We start from the raw sequence: 17,960 nt of genomic DNA, 5'->3' as shown, positions 1-17,960 counted from the left end.
CAGCTATTTTTCTACATCAGCCTATGAATTCTATCCAGACATATCCTGAGTTATGGATAACCTACACATGCAGTTATTTAGTGAATTTGATGTTTCAATATTGAAATGAAATATAGTTTATTTTTGCTGTTATATTTTGATGCAAAACAACAAGCTTTGGGCCTGATCTACTACTACATACTCCGTACCAAGTGTTTTCCTGTTTTATATCAGTATAAACTGTGATCAGTCAAGGTTTTTTATGCTTTCATCTCTGAATTGAGACCCTAAAATGCTAATGCAACATCAACTCCCTCCCTTTCACCTTTTTTTTTTTTTTAACTGTTTTTATATAAAAAGAGTTGTTTCCAGCAACTTCAAGTACTGCAAGTACTGCAGTTGTGCAGTACTGTACTCTGCAACTTTGTATAACACAAGGTTATATAAAGGCAAATTAAAAAAAAACTTAGTATTTTAAAACTACACATATCATGTGCACCATATAGGTCATAATCCAAAACCATTTTAATCCAAGTAAAATATTTGTTAAAACATTTACTACAGAACTGAAAATACTTATTTATGGATGGCTGTATCCTAATTTCTAGCTTTAGAAAACCACAGCTAAGCGAATTATTCATGCAGAGTTAAACCACTGCCTGCCTGCCTTCCTCTCCTCCCACTGCACCCACAAGAGGAAAGCAAACCTGGGTGCTTCATGAATTAATTTGGCCTAATATAATTTGATCTGTGCAGATTTGAACTGTAATATCATCGAAGTCTTTCATTCTTCAGTTGGAGTTTAGCTTTAATAGTTTAGGGAGATAATTTCTCTTTTTATGAGTTAGTTAGTATCACACATTCCACCTCTCATTTTTATTCCACGTACCTATAACCATGGTATGGCTTTCAGTGCAGGCCATGGCTGTGGCTTTGGTACCTACCCAAATGTTTTCCACTGGTATGCAAGGAATGCAGTGCCTGACACATGAGTGTCAATACAGCTTTTTATGCTACACAAGAGAAAAACATTTGAAGGAGAACAGTCTGTTGATAAAACCAAACAATTTCTTAAAAGTGTTAAGTAATATTTTCTTTTTTAACTGAAACTGGAGTATTTGAAGTGGCCTTGAAAAATACAAAGCTGGAATTCAGATCTATGTATTACCTGTTTAAACATTCAGTTAAACAAGACATAATAAAAACGTGCCATATACAAGATTGTCACAGGTATATGAGATTTTTAGAAAAAAAGCAATAAAAATATTCTTTAAGCTGAAAATAAAATCTCTTACCTTTTATATCACGATCTCAGCTTACAGTCACTACATTTCTGCTTATTTTATACAAGTGCATATGGCTATGAAGGTCCGGAGAGAATGAGAATAAAGTGGTATTAACCTGCTGAAAACTGCTTAAAAGTCTTAAGCTGCAACATATAGATGTTCCAATACCATTTAAAAAAAACATTCACCTTTCAGTTATTGCTGATTGACAATCTCAAAATATCAACATATGAATATTTAAGAGGAAAAAAAAGTCAGTAAATTTAGAGCAGCAAAGTTTTTTGAACTGGATGTTTATCAAATACTATGTTTTCCTATCATTTGGTGATGATTTTGAAAGAGACACAAAAGCAATCCATTTGAAAGTCAAGTTCAAGCCTACCCTTTTTGTGCCTCATATTAATGATGTGGGGAAGAGAGAGAGAGAGAGAGTATATCATTTATTTAGATTTTGGAAAAATATATATTCTCTTTTTTTCTTCTGCCTTTTTGCTACATTTCATGTCTGCTGACATGCGCAATGGCACAAAGCACAACTGCTTCAAAAGTGACCATTGCAAGTCTTTGTAGCAATTTTTATAGGAAACATGCAAATACAGTCATAGTATTAAAATTCTGAAGTACTTAAATAGTGAAAGTAAATGCAGGATTCACTGCTTAAAGCAGGCACTCTGCTAGGTTTTGTTTCTTGTTTTGGCATTTGGGTCGTCCCCCCCCCCCCCCAACACACCAGTCTTTCCTTTCTAGTGTAAAGAAATAACCAGAAGTATAACGTACATCTATTGCTATGTACCCAAAGAAAGGACTGTGGCTTAGAGTAAGTATTGCTTTTCATTAAATGGAACAAAGTTCAAGAAGTGAGAAAAACACTTTAAAAAAAAAAAAAAAGGAAAAAAGCTCAGATTCCATGTCTGAAGTTGAGAAACCTCAAAACGAGCCACGTTTGTTCTTGCTTTTAAGACATGTACAAAATGCCATTTCGAGCCACACAACCTGATGGTTCTAGAAGTCAGAGAAGAAATCTTGAGGGCCCAAGTGAATAATAAAAGGTGCGATGCTGAGAGGCTGGCAATAGGGACTGTCAATGAAAAAACCACCTACAGTGGGAAAAGAGCAGAGAAGCAAAAACTTCATGTTAATTTCAGAGAGACTGGCTGAAGCTAAAGCTCCATTTAAATTTCTCTGCTCTTTCAGCTGCAAGTGGAATTTTCATTGCAAAACGGGCACTTTTAATTCTTTGAAGGTATTGAAACATCTAACACTTCCAAGGTTACCACTTTCTAAACAAAGAACTGACAGCTCATTCATATTTTCAGTAAAGCAGAGAAATGTAAAATATGCAGCAAGGGGGCAAGTTTACAATGTGGTTAGTAACTCCCAACAAATGACAAAAAAATAAAAAATGACTTCTATAAATCATCTGAAATGACTGCCATCATGTTGGAAAAGAGCATAGCGCCCTCCTTGTTTTTGAAATAAGAACAAATTATTTGGCTTACGAATGTTCATCGTATAGAATTGGTTCAGAGAGTATTTTGTTTGAAATTTTACAAAGCTGGGGATTAAAAAAAAAAAAGAAACTACAAACAGTTGCCAATCAGGGGAACTCCAAAAGATGGGGAGAGGAGGAAAAAAAATATGTGCAGAGGAAAGATTCCTTTAATGAATATTTGATTAACAAAAATGGGCTCTTTATCAGCCATGCTTTTTCGGCTCCGTGATGGCTTCCTTTCATCCATAGGCCAGCAAAATATATCAGTGATTTACGAGCACCACTCAATTTGACTACATCCCCGAGACCCTGCTCTTTATTTCAACACTAACGCATGGATGACTACAGCAGGCTCGCCACTATTTGTCAATAGATCTACATTTTTTATTAAAGTACCACCAACACCAAACGAAAGCAAGAGCTACGGCAGAAGAAAAACCATTTAAGATATAAACACATTCCTAAGCACAAATACTTAGCTTAAGAACAACAGCTGCAGTTAATTCCAAGAAAAGCAGCTTGTTATATAAGCCACCCCTTATTAAGCTTTTCTAGTATTTCCTTCCCTATAATGGGGGGCGTAGCGGAGGAGGAACTTTACATTGCTTTAAGCACCATTCTTACACCCTCTTCATATATAAAGCTCCCCCTGCCTCAGCAGCAGAGTCTGTTAGAGAACAGAGTGTATAAAGGCAATCTTTAAAACAGCATGAACTAAAGCAAACCTATGGAAAAGCAACGGGTGAGGTCTGAGTAGAGAAGTGCAACCAACAACGCTGCTTATTTTGTGGGGTGATACCTTAATAAAGACTACTCAAATCCCTTGTTAGAGCCCACAGCAGTTTTTATGCCGAAGTCTGCAATACACGGAGACAGCGTGGAGCCCAGGGCCTGTCCTGGAATTTCAGACAGGTGCACACTGCTTATCAGAAAGAGGATTCTTTCGGTTTGAGCACCAACTCTTAGAAAAGTACTGGCCTATGGCTGAAGTGTGTCACTTTTCACAGCAGCACTCAACAAGAACTGGGACAATTAAATAGCAAGTTTTCATGGGGACCTTGTTGCTGCTTTAGATTCTTATAAATGTAAGGGGGAAAAGGAGAACCCTTTGTTTTAATGTAAGATTGACAACTAAAATGCTTTCTGTAGAAATGGTGGATGGAAAAATCAAGGGTGGGCAGACAATCTTAAAAGTGAAGAAGGCCACAAGAACAAGTGCAATTTTTTTTTTCTTTTCTTTTTTTTTTTTTTTTGTAAAAACAGAAAAGAAAGGAAAACAAGCAGCTTTTGAGCTCTAAAGAACCTGATTGTAACATTATTGTCGTCCTTTCTCTGGGCAATACGGACTTAACTGTGTATCCCTGTAATTACGTAATGAGTCCTTCTGTGGGAACTTCCTTTGTTTAATACTTAATTCACAGAATGCAACCTAATACAGAGAGACAGTCTAAGATTAATTCCTTTTGTTTCATTTGTTTTTCAGTATTTTGTGCACAAGTGAAAAGACTTCTTGGATAATTAAGACTGTGTCTTAAAATCACAGTTACAGTATGCTGATCTTAAAGATTATAAGGAAACTCAGGTACTGATGCTTAACTATAAAAAATAAGATAAAACAATATTTTAACCCATATTTTACTAAGTTTATTACACACCATAATATTTACAAAGTTAAATGTTAACTGTAAAGTTTCTATTGTGTGGGTTTGGGGTTTTTTTTAGTTTTTAATTTTTATTTTTTTTAAAGAACTATGCCCTGCATTTAATAACCCTACAACAAGTACAGGTCATTAACTGGATCTGTGTGACTGCATTAGGAAACAGGCAGTACTCTTGTGTTACAACAAAACAGTTTATTTGTGATCAGTGTTTTATATTCTATACATCCTTCACAAATTTAATTTTACATAATCGGATACTTCATTTAAAACGTAAGATTTAAGCTTCTAGTTCTTCCCTATAACAGAAGGCTGGTATAAGTTATTTGAAAATGAGGTAACATTTCACAGAACATTTTTTTCAAGTTTTAGAGAACTAAATTTGCATTTTGTTAAAATCAAAAAGTAGGAAAAAGATGTTTCTTTACAAATGACTTTGCTCAAGTATGTGTTCAAAGAAAACAGGATAAAAAGGCTTTTTTTCTTCTAACATTCTGTACTGTACTGTGTTGTTCAATCAATAGGAATTAGCTTCTGCCATTTGCTAAAAGAATGAGTAGTGGGGAACAGGATAAGTTGGGAATTTCATAACTGGTAACAGAACCATTCTCTTGGGTAAACCTACAGAGAGAAGAAAGGGAGAGGACTCCAAATAAGTTCAGTGATCCAAGAAAGTCAGATAAGAGCTTACAGTAGTGTTCTCATTAACCTTTTCCAGATCAGTCAGTCAATGTGATTTTAGGGTGCAGAGTCCCATTAACAGTAACACTTCGACACTTTGCACTGTTTCAAACAGATGGTTAGCTTAAAGTTTGCTTTAATTTTTGTCCTGGTATTTGGTAAAATTAAAGTAAGCAATATTCTCAAAAGCAGAGTATATATTTGGACTTGAAGCTCTACTTCATAATCTGAATGATAATTAATCTCTACTACCTTGTTCTATGTTCTGAGTTAATTTCACAGGCCAGTTACAATTGCAAATATTCTAGACAGGCACTGCTGTGCATAAGAGAGAACTCACAGGGAGACTGTTCAGCAGCTTTGATAAGCATCCAGGTAGGTCAGCCAAAAATCAAGCACCTACAGTAAATTCTGCATCTGCTTCATTATTCTGCATTTCCTCTCCTGTATTGAAGTGGCAAATCTGGAAAGATTAATATCTGCCTGATTTCATGATTATTAAAGAGTTCTTGTGGCCTCGCAAACTTCTGCACAATTAAATGTTTGTTTGTTTTTTTTAATCTTGCCTATTTAAATTCTAGTATTTAACCTGTATATCCATTTAGAAATCACAAAGCAGCAACAGCAGGTATTCCAGAGCACCAGATGATCAAAGTGAAGTTTCCCAACATGCAACAGCTTACAAAGGCAGAGAGACATATTTACCTTACAGCCAAAAAGCATTATCCCAGTACTTCGCATCACAATCATAAGACATTAAAAACAGAAACTCTTTATGTGAAAAATGGGGGCATTCAATTCCACAATGCTTTGAAGTCAGTGATATGTCACATATATACAGCTAAGTGATTAAAACCCAGCTCTCAAAATAGGCATCATGAGAAAAAACACAAAACGGAAGGAATGAATGAAAAAAGCAAGAAAGCTGCAAGGAAAGTTGGTAACAATTGTATTCTTTTCTTCAGCAGGGAAAGGATTCCTCTCGCGTCACTATGTGTCACTGCTTGTAAAAGTACATACATGCAGATACCACTCAACTTAGTTATAGTCTGTGGCTATTGCTTGGGAAGAACCGGAGGGATTTTTTAAAAATCCATACCATGATGTAGGCCCTAAACTAAATTTACTTTCTTTTTTTCTTGAGAAAACAAGTAGCTGGTCCTTGCGTAACACAACACAAAAGACAACGCACAGAGTACACTCAATGGGACAGCACTGCTATTGGCTGCCGTTCTGTCAAAGCATTTGGCCAGTCAATAGGGCAGGAATTCTAAAACTAGAGAGGTTTGCTTCAATTTTGAAGTGAGAATTCCGCACTGCGAGTGCAGCCCATGGGCCTGTTCTCCTTCCCCTTTCCACTTGCAGGAGCACAGAATAGGCAAAGCGAACATTTTCAATAAAGCAGTGGCATTCTTGCACTGTTTATAGTTTATACTTCTAAAAGAAAGTAATAAAATCAACGTTTTGAAATATTTTTAATTTCTATAATGCTATCAGGTGAGTTGGCATTACCCAAGCTATACAAATTTGAGAGGAACAAGTATTACAAATGCTACAAAAGCTAGAAAATTAATAGCAAATTGCAGGCTGTTTCCCATAGGAAAAACTGCAGGCCTTGAAATGTACTCAACTTGTCATTTGAGTAGCAGGCTTTCACCCAGTCCCTGTGACAGGAGAGGGCAGCGGGACTGGTTTTGGTGGGCTCGCTTTTTGTGTCCTGGGACATATCACTGACTCCAAACTGCTTTGCTCCCATTGCCACATAAACCTCATTCAAAGTAACCAAAAGGGCCGGTTAGAGGTATGCATTGTTAGTCTAGCATAAAAAAAGCCAGTGGGTAGGGAGAAGCTGAGTTAAGAAAAAACCCTTCCATTGTAGCCCTCTGATTATTAGTTTATTTTACAATCTTCATGAAACCAGTGCTTTGCCAGCCTAATATCACTATATTTCTTAGTAAAAAAGCATTGGGGCAAATTACCATGTCCTAGCTTCCTTGCAATCTGATTGCTAATGGTATAAGCTACACAAAAACTATTCTGCTTGTCCCAAGCAGCAGTGTTGTAGCCTGCGGGGAAGGAGTAGGGGGGTGGGTGGGCGCGTATATGCACATGGAGTTCATAGAGCTGACAGCATTAAGGGAGCTTTGTCCACAAGCCACTTACACTTGGGGACAAACATTTTGCCAATGTTACTGTAATGCCATTTAGATAAATACGGGTCAGAGATGCTGAAATAGGCCCTTCGGTAGTCTTTGAATGGAGCACAGATTGGCTGTAAAAAGTAAGAAAACTACTTCAATTCAGTTTCAGTATGAAAGGGAACAGGCAATTAGAACAAGCAGTCCTTCCACAAATCAGGCAAAGCATAGGCAAAAAAGCTACTCCAACCAAAAAAGAACCACAAGGTTATGGCATAAAAGTGTTGTTGTTGTCATGGTTTAAGAGCTTTAATCTCTTTTAATTTCTCCTTGGACTGCCACATGTGGACTGCCACAACAGTTTGTCTCATTTCTAATTTGTTAATTATTGGGCTATACATACCGTAAGCTGGTGCAGCAGTACTGTACCCATACGGTGCTCCATAGCCTGCAATATAAACAGATAAGGGATGGGTTTCATTTCCTACAGTATCTGAAAACAATCAGTGTTTGCACACCAACACACAGGGAGGGACCCTTTCTGGTCCTGAAGCAGTACCACAGGAAAAAAAACCTCACACTAATACATCGAAATATTGCTGAAAACACTGAAATCCTTCTACATGGTGGCTTGAAGAACAAGCCTACCCAATGACCTTCTTAAGCCTCAGCATCAGAGTTAAATTCCGTATTTCATTTCCTTAGCATTTTCTTTCAGGTGAAGCCCTCAAGGCTGTACTGTTGGAGCATGGAGTTGGCATGATCCAGACATCCCATATTTGCTTATGTTCTTCCTAATATACAAATACAGTCTAATGCAAAGAACAGTAATTTTCCTCAACTTCCATTATAAAGAGAGGAATGCTAGATGCCTGTGGCAGATACCAACATCGTCATTAGTAAAGCTCCTGTGAATTCTCCTCTGCCATTTCTAACAGACAAAACAAAGTTTCACAAAGGACATCTGAACACCTAGAGGCACACAGAGAACAGTATCTTTTTTCCCCAAAGAGCTAAGCATGACTCTGGAGTGAGACAAAAAGCAACAGTGATAACACCAATCGTAGTTACTACATCTCAGTAGTTCATGAAGGTTTTACTTTTTTTGTGTTTTTTTTTCTGGTAGGATCGCTTGTGTCCATCACAAAAAGCAAGAGATTTCTGAGAAGAATAGGGGATGAAGAGAAATAATCTGTGAAGGCCAAGGCCAATAAAAGCTTAATAACTACAGCGACTGGGAAATTAAACTTATTTCTGGAATAATTCCATGCTGGCAAGAAGCATGCCCCTGGCAGGTTTAAGGGACTCCTCAGGCAGAAAGACAGTTCCAAAAACAATGTTAACAGCCATTAAAAATGAATTACTGGTTTTTAATATTTATAATTACATGAACATACATGAACAATGAAGATGACATGCTGTCAACTGTGCCAGGAAGCAAGGCTACCAAACAACAGGGTCTATGCTATCAGCATGTGTGAACTGCTGAAGGGTGTAATTAGAGTTCATGCTATAATCTGAAAATCTGAGCATAAGGAATATAAGTTTTATTTTTTGGAAGCTATTGGATTTGGTTTGACTAAGGAATCTCCAGCATCTCATTCTTACAAATTTGTCATTCCAAGTAAAAACAATGTCTAGATTTCCTTCACATGTTGCCTGCAAGCCTCAGACATGTTGTAGAGGGTCACAAAGAACAATGCACTTTGAAAAGTAAGGGGAATGAGAAAGTGAACATTTTGTTAACATTTTCTTGTGTTTACATTTTAACATCTTAAAGTCTATGTGCCTGTGATTTTAAATACAACACAACAAAAAGCCCTACATTATTTTGTACCAGCCAGTAGTAGCTGAGCACTTCAGCTCTTCAAGCTGGAACAGTTTTGCTTCCAATGGTTGCAAATCTGCCCTAAAGGAATCAGCAATGAGATTATCCTGACTAGTAACTCACCTGCTCTTTATAGCAAGCACCAAGCATAAACATGAACCAGAGGGCCCCTTGGATTTCAAAAGATGTTTCTGCTAATCAGAACAATGCAGCAGGGATAATGAATTAACATCAGCCACAGTATGAAGGGAAATTCTTTTGGTTTTGGTTTTTTGGCCACCACAGAAGCTACTAATAGATGCTGTGCTCACATGTGCAATTCATGTAGAAAGTTTGTGGGAGCACAGTAACTCCTGAGCCTGCCAACTTAACCTCCCTCCACAAGGGTTTCTTGGGAAAGCCATTCCTAATGCTAAAGGGCACACGATCCAGGAGGTTCTTAGGTAGGAAGAGAGTTTTGGGAATTGTGCCATGGCAGTAAACGGTGAAGAAGATATATAATAAAATTATAAAGCCAGGAAAGCCATTATGCCCGTGTGCTCTGTGCATGCTGAGCTTCAAGCTGTACACTCATAAAGGACAGGCACCGCCAGTTTTTCAGCTCTGATTTATTTAAAGCCCCATGAATTCTCCCTTCTGCTTTATCTCAGGTGATTAAAGCTGAAGAAACTACTTGCATAGGTGACTGACACACATGGAAAAGAACACCCCAGCAGACAAAAACTATTAGCTATTAGCATTGTGCCTTACCTGGTGTTATGTATCCAGTAGCAGCAGCTGCCCCAACAAATGCCCCTCGTGTTAAAGCACCTCGTCCTCTGCCTCGAACAGCCTGCACCGCTGCAGAAACAGCTGTATTGACAACCCCTTTAGTCTGCCCAGAGTAATAAAAAATAGCAATTCAGAAAGTGAAAGTGTTGCTGGAAATACACAGCCATCTGCATTAAATCACTACCTTTTAAAAAATCTCTTTAAACATGCTTGATGTGCCCATCTTGTTAAAGGTGGAATATGGACTGGAGAAGTACTGTCCTAAAGAATCTGACTGGCAGAAACCAAGCGAGTCCCTTGCCAGGTCACTGACTGCAGCGCACAGCAGTGCACACTGAGCTCAGCATGTTCACTTCACTCAGACCTGGCAGTCAGCATGGTCAGAGTGTGCGTTATTTACCTCCATTTGGTCACACAGGCACGTATGAACACTGGTGGCTTCTGACCCTTTCCCTGCTGTGCCTCGCTGCTGTCTTTCCCACCTCCTTACAAGCTTCCTCTCCTCAACATTGTTTTTTTTTCTCTTCTACCATTCTAAACCCACATAACTTGAACAGGGCCAGGATTCCGCCCCAAAGACAAATAACCACCTCATGACAACACTGGACTGCTTTAACCTAACTTTACTAGAATGCCGCCTTCCTTTTCCCATTGTCACCACCTACAAGCAAAAGAACGGCAAGGAGTTACAGAAGCTGGTGTTGCTCAGCGCATCAGAGCACAGCTTTGCTGTACTAGATGCTCTGACTGCCCCCTGAAAACAATACAATCATGCAAATCTAGCAATTTCAAAGACAAGTTTGGCAGTTACTGCCATCATTGACCTACTGAAAAAAGAACACATGAACACCAGCAAAAAAAGAAAAATCAGAATTTAGGAAGTGCCTGAATCAGAGGTCATTTTCATATCTTAACTGCATGTGGAACATTTATCCTGTGAGGTAGTGTTCTCCTCATTTACTAGACTTTCAACACAGTAATACTCCCAGAAACTGATACTCCTAACCAAAGGTCTTAGGGAAACGGAGAGGACTTATTTTTGGGTTTGTTCTGTAACTAATAAGACTTGACATCTTTTGTAAGTGTATTTTATGATACATTCTGCTCCACTGTGAAATGACAAGAAAATCCTAATTCTAACGTATTTGCACAAGAGACATGAATTGTAATCCTCGGGACTTAGTTCAGACTGTAGCGCTCTGGAGGAAGAACACTGTTGATTAGTTTCTGCTCTGTTCAACCTTAATTTTAATAGATTTGAGAGATCATTGTGGCTATTAACCCTAATGAACAAGACTGAGCTTTTTATTATACAAGTCTTCCTCACCAAACAAAATGGTTCATCTGAAAATTTGAAAAGGTGCAGAAAAGGTGCCAAAATTTCATCTTACTTCAGAATCTAGAGTTAAGGCCTTTACCTGGCTATAAATGACTTATCCCCTAAGTCCACACACCTTACATGATGGAGCAGCACACTATGGCTCTGGCCTGAAAGACAAGGGACTTCCACATCATCACTGGTTGAACCACTGACCTTATTGTATCTCCTCCAGCTAATCAGCACCTCTCTTTCTTTGTGCCTCCTTTTCTACTGTATTTCCCACAATATGGTCCCACCTATCAGATTATATTGTTATACTACAATAATTATTATAGAAGAATAAAAATAGAAACCTTACATGTGTGCATAAAACAAGAGACTGAAATCACTTGCTTCCTGTTGAAGTTCTTGTATCATAAAACAGCCCAGAGTTGTGATAACAGAGCAGTCCAAAAAGCAAGTAACAATTCTTACCTGAGGAAGAATCTTCTTTTTCTTGTTGTTTGCTGCATTAGGCCCAGAAAACAGTTTTTCAAGTGCTGCTAATGCAGCACTTGCTTTTGCTACTTTCTTATTTGGGCCTGCACCTCTGAACTTCTGCCCATCTACTTCTACCTGAAAATTGAGACATGAGTTTATGCCTAGTACTGATCCTTGGGAATACCATGCTCCACCCACTCGTCATGATGTGCCATCCATAAAGAATTTCAGTAGTAAAAAGAAAAAAAAAGTCCTCAGTGTTTTATGTGACAAATTTCTACTGCTTCTAGATTATGAAACTGATAAAGAATACCTAAGTGATCCTGTGAACCATTATATTGCAGATATTAGGAATCTGGAAACTACACGTGCAATTAAAAGAGGACCAGTATACCTATTTGATACTTAATTTAGCCCATATGCTTGAGCTTCTCAACACATGAATGATACTGCTAGGAAACAGGGGTTTTAGGAATCATTTGAGGCTCCCCTCATCTTTATCAATGTCTTATATACCAAGATCTTTGCCTACACTATACATACACTGTTTAACTGGGATGCTACCTCATACCACTTTAGAACTCAGTGCTACTTCAGAGGTAGCAAAAGTAGATGAAGAAATCAAATGAGTTTGCCCTCTGCTACAGTCATTCCAAATACCCCTGGTTAGCTGGCAATAGGAGATTCAAATGTCGTCACTGACATGGGGTTACCAAGTACGTTTGCAAAATTTGCAAATCAGATATTTTTGTCAAGCTGTGGATCTTCTACTTCCCTCCTCCTCACATCAAGACATGATGTAGCTTGGGGCTGTCAGAATCCAGTTTTAATTCCCACTGTATCTTCCTAAAGCATAAAAGATATTCCTTTTCCCAGTCTAATCATCACAGCAGCAATAAGAGATACAAAAACCTGAAAACATCAACACCACAGACATGCATTGCAAAAAGCAAACTACAAAAAATCTGAACTATAGCAGCAAGCAACTCCAAAGACTGAAGCACTGTTAATAAAACCACCTACCAACTCTGTAACTCTGCTTCACTCACCTCCATCACAAAGCGCTTGTCATGGCTTCCACCAGTCTCGGAGATGAGCTCATACTTCAGACCTCTTCTTTTTTCATTGAGCTCCATCACCGGGTTTTTGCCACTTGCTGTGAGTATAGGACCCTGAGTTCTTACCTAGAGACACATTTATGGTGTTGCTTTAGAGCCTTTATCTCTTCAAAAGGCAGACTAACTTCTACAGCATTGTGGCTTACAGTGCCACATGGCCAGCCACTTAGAGAATGCCAGCGTTATCACTGTGTCAAGCCTCTGCAATAGCCTGTTCTTCCCAACACGTAGGCCTCGGCAGGCTTCCCACGAACAGGCCCACATTGAAAGTGACACTGCCTTGGCTTCAATATAACGTGCTGTGCTAGAACAGCAGATGGCAAGTCTCTTCTCTAAAGAACAGCAGGGGGACAAACAATACTGTAAAAGAAGTCACACCCTCTTTATTTTTGTTGGTGAGAGCTACTGTCCTCGTGGCCTGGTAACTACGCAAACTGAACATTACATCAGCTGGACTTGGAATTTCAACCCTGAGAATATCCAAAGCTGAGGTGATGGTGTCAAGTTCCTTGAAACCGAAGGCTTTAGCACTGAAAGGAGATCAGCCTTCCCAACCTTGCACACACACATCTCTGCTGCTCGATCTAATTACATCCTGGCACTACTGAGCTCTGACTGAAGAAGTCTCATATCCCGGCTCACATGTTTCAGCAGAAATATCTATAACTGTTTGGAAAGCAAGGAAGGTAAAGCTAAGATCTCAGCGCACCAGCATATCAGCCTGCATTAGAGTGCACTCTGCTACAGATACACATGACTACTCGCTAATGAAGAAAAAGATGATTAAGGGACCAAAACCATGTTTTCCAAAGCAACTTCTTATTTTGGATAAAGATCAGGAGTCCTAGTACCAGGACCTGCCCTTTGAAAGTAAAGTGTCTCATAAGTGTAAACATGGACACCCAAAGTCATGTTTTAACATCTTGACCAGTGTTCAAAGAACAGAACAATTACTTAGATTTACAGCACAACACCCACCCACCCCACCCCCCGTAGTCCTGGAAAAAAGCATTATAACGAAAAAGAAAGCAGAGATCTACAATGGTTTATCAGTACAGCCCCCAGAGAACTTGCCACAGAGCTATCAGGCAGACAAACAAATACACAAATTAATGCTGTTACTCAGCCTTTACACAGGATGCTTCTCCAAAATCCCTGGTGGCATTTATGAACACTGGCTGAGGAAATCAGGAAGAGAAGGGTAAAAGGGATGACATCTAAGCATGAGTTTAAAATCTCCTGGTTTCTCAATGGTGAAAAAGAAACAAATACCAGAAATACTTTAAGAAAATACCCAATTAATGTACTACAGACCCATCACAGCTTGATTCCTGAGGACATTCAGCCAAAGTTACTAAAGTTACTAGAATTTTGTCCTTTGAGGAATATTCTGTTTCCCACAACTTCAGTGAGAAAACAAGCATAGCATGCTCCTTATAGCACCTGACTTCAGCTACAAGTGCCAAAGTTAAAGTATATTCTATTGAAACTGGAGCATTTTCAATGCAGCATTTTCTAGAACATTCAATATGCACAGAGGTATTAGGTTTTACATTTCTTAACATCTCCTAACGAATTTTTATATTTTCATTCATCTTCATGTGTATTAGTTTAAAATACTAAGTATACCTTTTTGACAAACCTGCTATTGCAAAACAGATATTGTGAAACTTGCATTACTAGAGCCCAAAGGCACCGAACAAGATGGAGCTGTCCCAGTTGCAAGACCATACATAAGCTAACTAGAAGAGACAACACCTGTCTCAAAGTTTATGGTCTTACGAGGACAAGACGGCTACCCCACCTTAAACTTGAGGAAAGGAGGCACAAAGGTCAGTTATTTGACCACAGTGACACAAACCTTATGGCAGATCTGAGACTGGAAACTCTCTCTTAATGCCTCATCCACCACCCTAACTAAAACGCCATCCTCTTCTGGGAGAAGAGAAAAGAAGAACCCATAAAACCAGAAAAAACAACCCAAAACCTCTCCATCACTTGTACTTTTTAATGCAATACTCACCTCTAGGGTAGCGGAGGTGTCAGCTGTGGAATTTCCAGTATTATTGCTTGAGATTGAAGACGTTGTTTCATTTTTACCTTCAGTATCTGATTTTTCATCAGAACTCATACACTCCACATCTGCATCAAAACCAGTTGGATACCCCATTGCTTGTAAAACCTACAACAAAGCCACATGAACTGAACTGTAGAATAGGTAGCAGTACAGAAACAAATACAAAGCTGATCACAACACAAAAGAATGCCCACCCTACACTAAATAAAGGCAGATTGCTTAGAAATACATTTTCTCCTGTGTTGAAATGGAGAAGAACACAGTAGCAATGGGGAAAATAGTTGCAGGTTTCCAAAAGTGAAATCAACACAAACAGAATTTTAGTCTCAAAGATAGCAATTACTCATCATTTATCATCTCAAGAATTCTTTGTAAAATAATAGATTAAAATTCAGAAATGCATCCACTACATGATGCTGCTTAACAGTATAAGGAGATTGTTTTGCACACCATTTTCCCCCTCTCTGTATATATGGGCAGATCAAGAGATTGACTGTAGGGCAAACAATAAAGCATTGTACTTCTACAAGATGGTACTTCTGGAGCTTCCGAGGAAACTGCAGGCGACAGCCAGTAGGTACCCAAGTGGTATACAAAATGTGCCCCTGAAGCTAGAGGGCTGATACCACCTCCCTTGCTTGCATCTTTCAGCAACACCAGAGGGTAGATGCTTCCAAAGCAGGTGTACAGGGAGCAAATTCCTGAACCGAGATGTGAGGTGAAGGAATGCCCAGTTAGCAGAGTAGCAAACTGTCTGTCTGCAGTAAGCCTACTTCTTAGTGAACCTTGCTTTCTCCATGCTGCTTACAACCAGGAGCTGTATAGCAAATGAAATTTTACTGATTAAGGTACTATTCATCCATTCCTTCAAAAGCATCCTCCACTAGCAAGGCTGCCCTCTCCTTTAACCAGCTGCCTAACCTAGTTGTATGGAGGTACCTGACACAGGCCCAGAAGAATCTGAAAAGAATCTGAAGCTCCACTGAAAATTTAGTCTCAAGAACAAAGTGCAAAAGTCACTAGGTTCCAACACTGAATTGAGAACTGCATGGGTAACTCCAGGCTCAGCTCCCATACAACCATGGTACATTTGGCTGCATTTTCAGGGCTTCTAAATTTTAAAAAGGTCAGATCTAGAAACTGAAATGGTCACATTATTCCCTCTTATAAGTCTAGGAAAGCAGGGCCTGGATCTGCTAGGAAAAAAAAAAAAAAAAAAAAGAAAGAAAAAAAGAAAGCCAGTCTCTACCACACCACCCATTTCCTCTTGGCTTGAATCATGGATGTTTTGGAAGTGTAGCCCAGGATTTGTGTATGTGTAAATTTAGAGAAAAGAGCTGGGTAGGCACCAGCACAGATGTGGCTGATGCAGAGAGGTTCAAGGGCAGAGAAGTCACAGCTTTTCAGGGCAAGTTTTCTATTTTTTTTTAAACAACTGCAGGGAGGGAGGGAGGGAGGGAGGGAAAATAAAAGAACGAGGCAGAAGGTCTGGAAGGACACACATGCAGAGAGCTACTTTTCCTGGAGGAACAACACATTCCCTCAGATTACTTCTGGACACTTTGAACTTGAAAGCACATGGGACAATGGGATTTTTCAAAACTGAAATCAAAGGAAAGCAGCAAGTTGCCAGAGGAAGCTTCTAAAAAGGAAACTCTTGTTCAAAACAAAAAGCAAAGAATGACAGATGGGCTTGCTCCTATCATAAGTGCAGTTCCATTAAATGAGGTTCTCTTTCACATCAATTGTCTGCAGGAAACTTTTGTTTCTTCCCAGAAACCCAGCAGGCTCGGTCTGCTTTAGCAGTCTGAACTGTCCTCATGCAATACAACACAGATGTTCATGTTAGGTGTTCCGTCTATTGCTGTTTTACAGACCTAAGCTCTGTCATGTAGAGCACCTACAAGAAGCAACAGTAGGTTGACTAGTACCTGAATGATATCAGTCTCTTACTGAAAAATTGACTGGAGACCAATCATTTATGTACATTGTTTATCCCAGTGTGCAAAGGTACTCTTCAGACACTGAAGACAGGAAACAACTCCATGTTGCCAGGAGCTCACAACCCAGGAATGGACACAGATAATGAAGGGGAGAAAGAGGGAGCCACCAACATGCTGTTTTCAAAGAACAAAACTGAACCCCTCCAGTCCAGAACTTAAATGCCACATTCAATCCATTGTTAACTGAGCTACCTGCAGAGCCCTGGGAAGTTCTCCCTCCCCTGCACTAGTGTAAAACCAGTGACACTCTTTGAGCCATGCCCAGCTTCATCCAATTTTTTTTGTAATTTTGAGGCTGCATATTACTAGTTCTAACCATATTTCATACTCGATGTTCCAAGATCTGGGGTTAGCAGATTACTTCAGGCTGCCTTACCTTCACTGCCACATGGAGCTTGGCTGTTTTCTTAGAAGGTCCTGATGCTTCATATGTCGTACCATCAACATCTACAGACATTGTGAAGACTGGGGCATGGACTGGACCAGACTGTGACAGCAGCTTATACTGAAGCCCTGGCCTGATTTGGTTCAGCCTCATCAGAGCATTCATGAGATCTATTGCTTTACTATCTAGTACTGGTACAAGATAGTAGAAGGGGGGGCAGGGCAGGGGGGAGAAAAAGGGGGGGAAATGAACAAAACAAGATGAACAAAAAAATGAATCAGTTTGCATTTCAGTGCCTTCTGTCTGTATAAAGGAGCAAAACAACCCCTCAGCCTCTTAGTTGAGGATAGCCATAACGATGGTAAGTCTTTAATAAGCCATTCTATTTTGGGTAACGACTATAATGACCCATTTTTTAATATTGTTAACGCAATTTTTCTGCAGCTAGCTATATTCTCCCTGGCTGCTATAAAAGGAGTAACAACTTTTATAGGTAGTGAGGAACCAGATCCAGAACTGGCACCAAAGTAGCACAATGAAAACAGTCCCCAGAACTGACTGGATCCCAGCAGTGCTGAGAGACTTCTAGTCTGTGCATATATGCAGTGTCAATGTTTTGTAGATTAAGCGTTTTATTTTTCTTGTGGGAGGTCTTGAGAGACCAACAACTAGCTCAAGAAGGAGAAGAATGCAAAAAGGCAAATTTTCACACAGCAAAGTCACTGCAGTATTTTTAAAAAAAA

At 39.2% G+C, this 17,960-nt stretch overlaps 1 protein-coding gene across 9 annotated transcripts in view; it reads right to left on the bottom strand.

Annotated features, from left to right (window-relative positions):
• Positions 1-603: 603 nt before the first annotated feature.
• The window catches only part of STRBP (spermatid perinuclear RNA binding protein), a 37,896-nt gene continuing 20,539 nt past the window's right edge, over positions 604-17,960 (bottom strand). For 2 of the 9 annotated variants that reach the window (XM_010570728.1, XM_010570720.1), the window contains 6 exons: positions 17,209-17,408; positions 14,776-14,934; positions 12,684-12,818; positions 11,629-11,769; positions 9,813-9,936; positions 7,202-7,682 (listed from right to left, as the gene is read on the bottom strand). In XM_010570728.1, coding sequence (XP_010569030.1) covers positions 7,528-7,682; positions 9,813-9,936; positions 11,629-11,769; positions 12,684-12,818; positions 14,776-14,934; positions 17,209-17,408 — 914 coding nt within the window. In that variant the 3' untranslated portion in view covers positions 7,202-7,527. Of the gene's footprint in view, positions 1,340-2,267; positions 2,363-4,494; positions 5,037-7,201; positions 7,683-9,812; positions 9,937-11,628; positions 11,770-12,683; positions 12,819-14,775; positions 14,935-17,208; positions 17,409-17,960 lie in introns of those variants that run through there. The other 7 variants (XM_010570726.1, XM_010570721.1, XM_010570722.1 and 4 more) reach the window with 7 other exon arrangements.

The sequence above is a fragment of the Haliaeetus leucocephalus genome, unplaced genomic scaffold, assembly GCF_000737465.1.
Source record: "Haliaeetus leucocephalus isolate CR32 unplaced genomic scaffold, Haliaeetus_leucocephalus-4.0 Scaffold306, whole genome shotgun sequence".
NCBI lineage: Eukaryota > Metazoa > Chordata > Aves > Accipitriformes > Accipitridae > Haliaeetus > Haliaeetus leucocephalus.
This window is presented reverse-complemented; position numbering and strand designations above follow the sequence as displayed.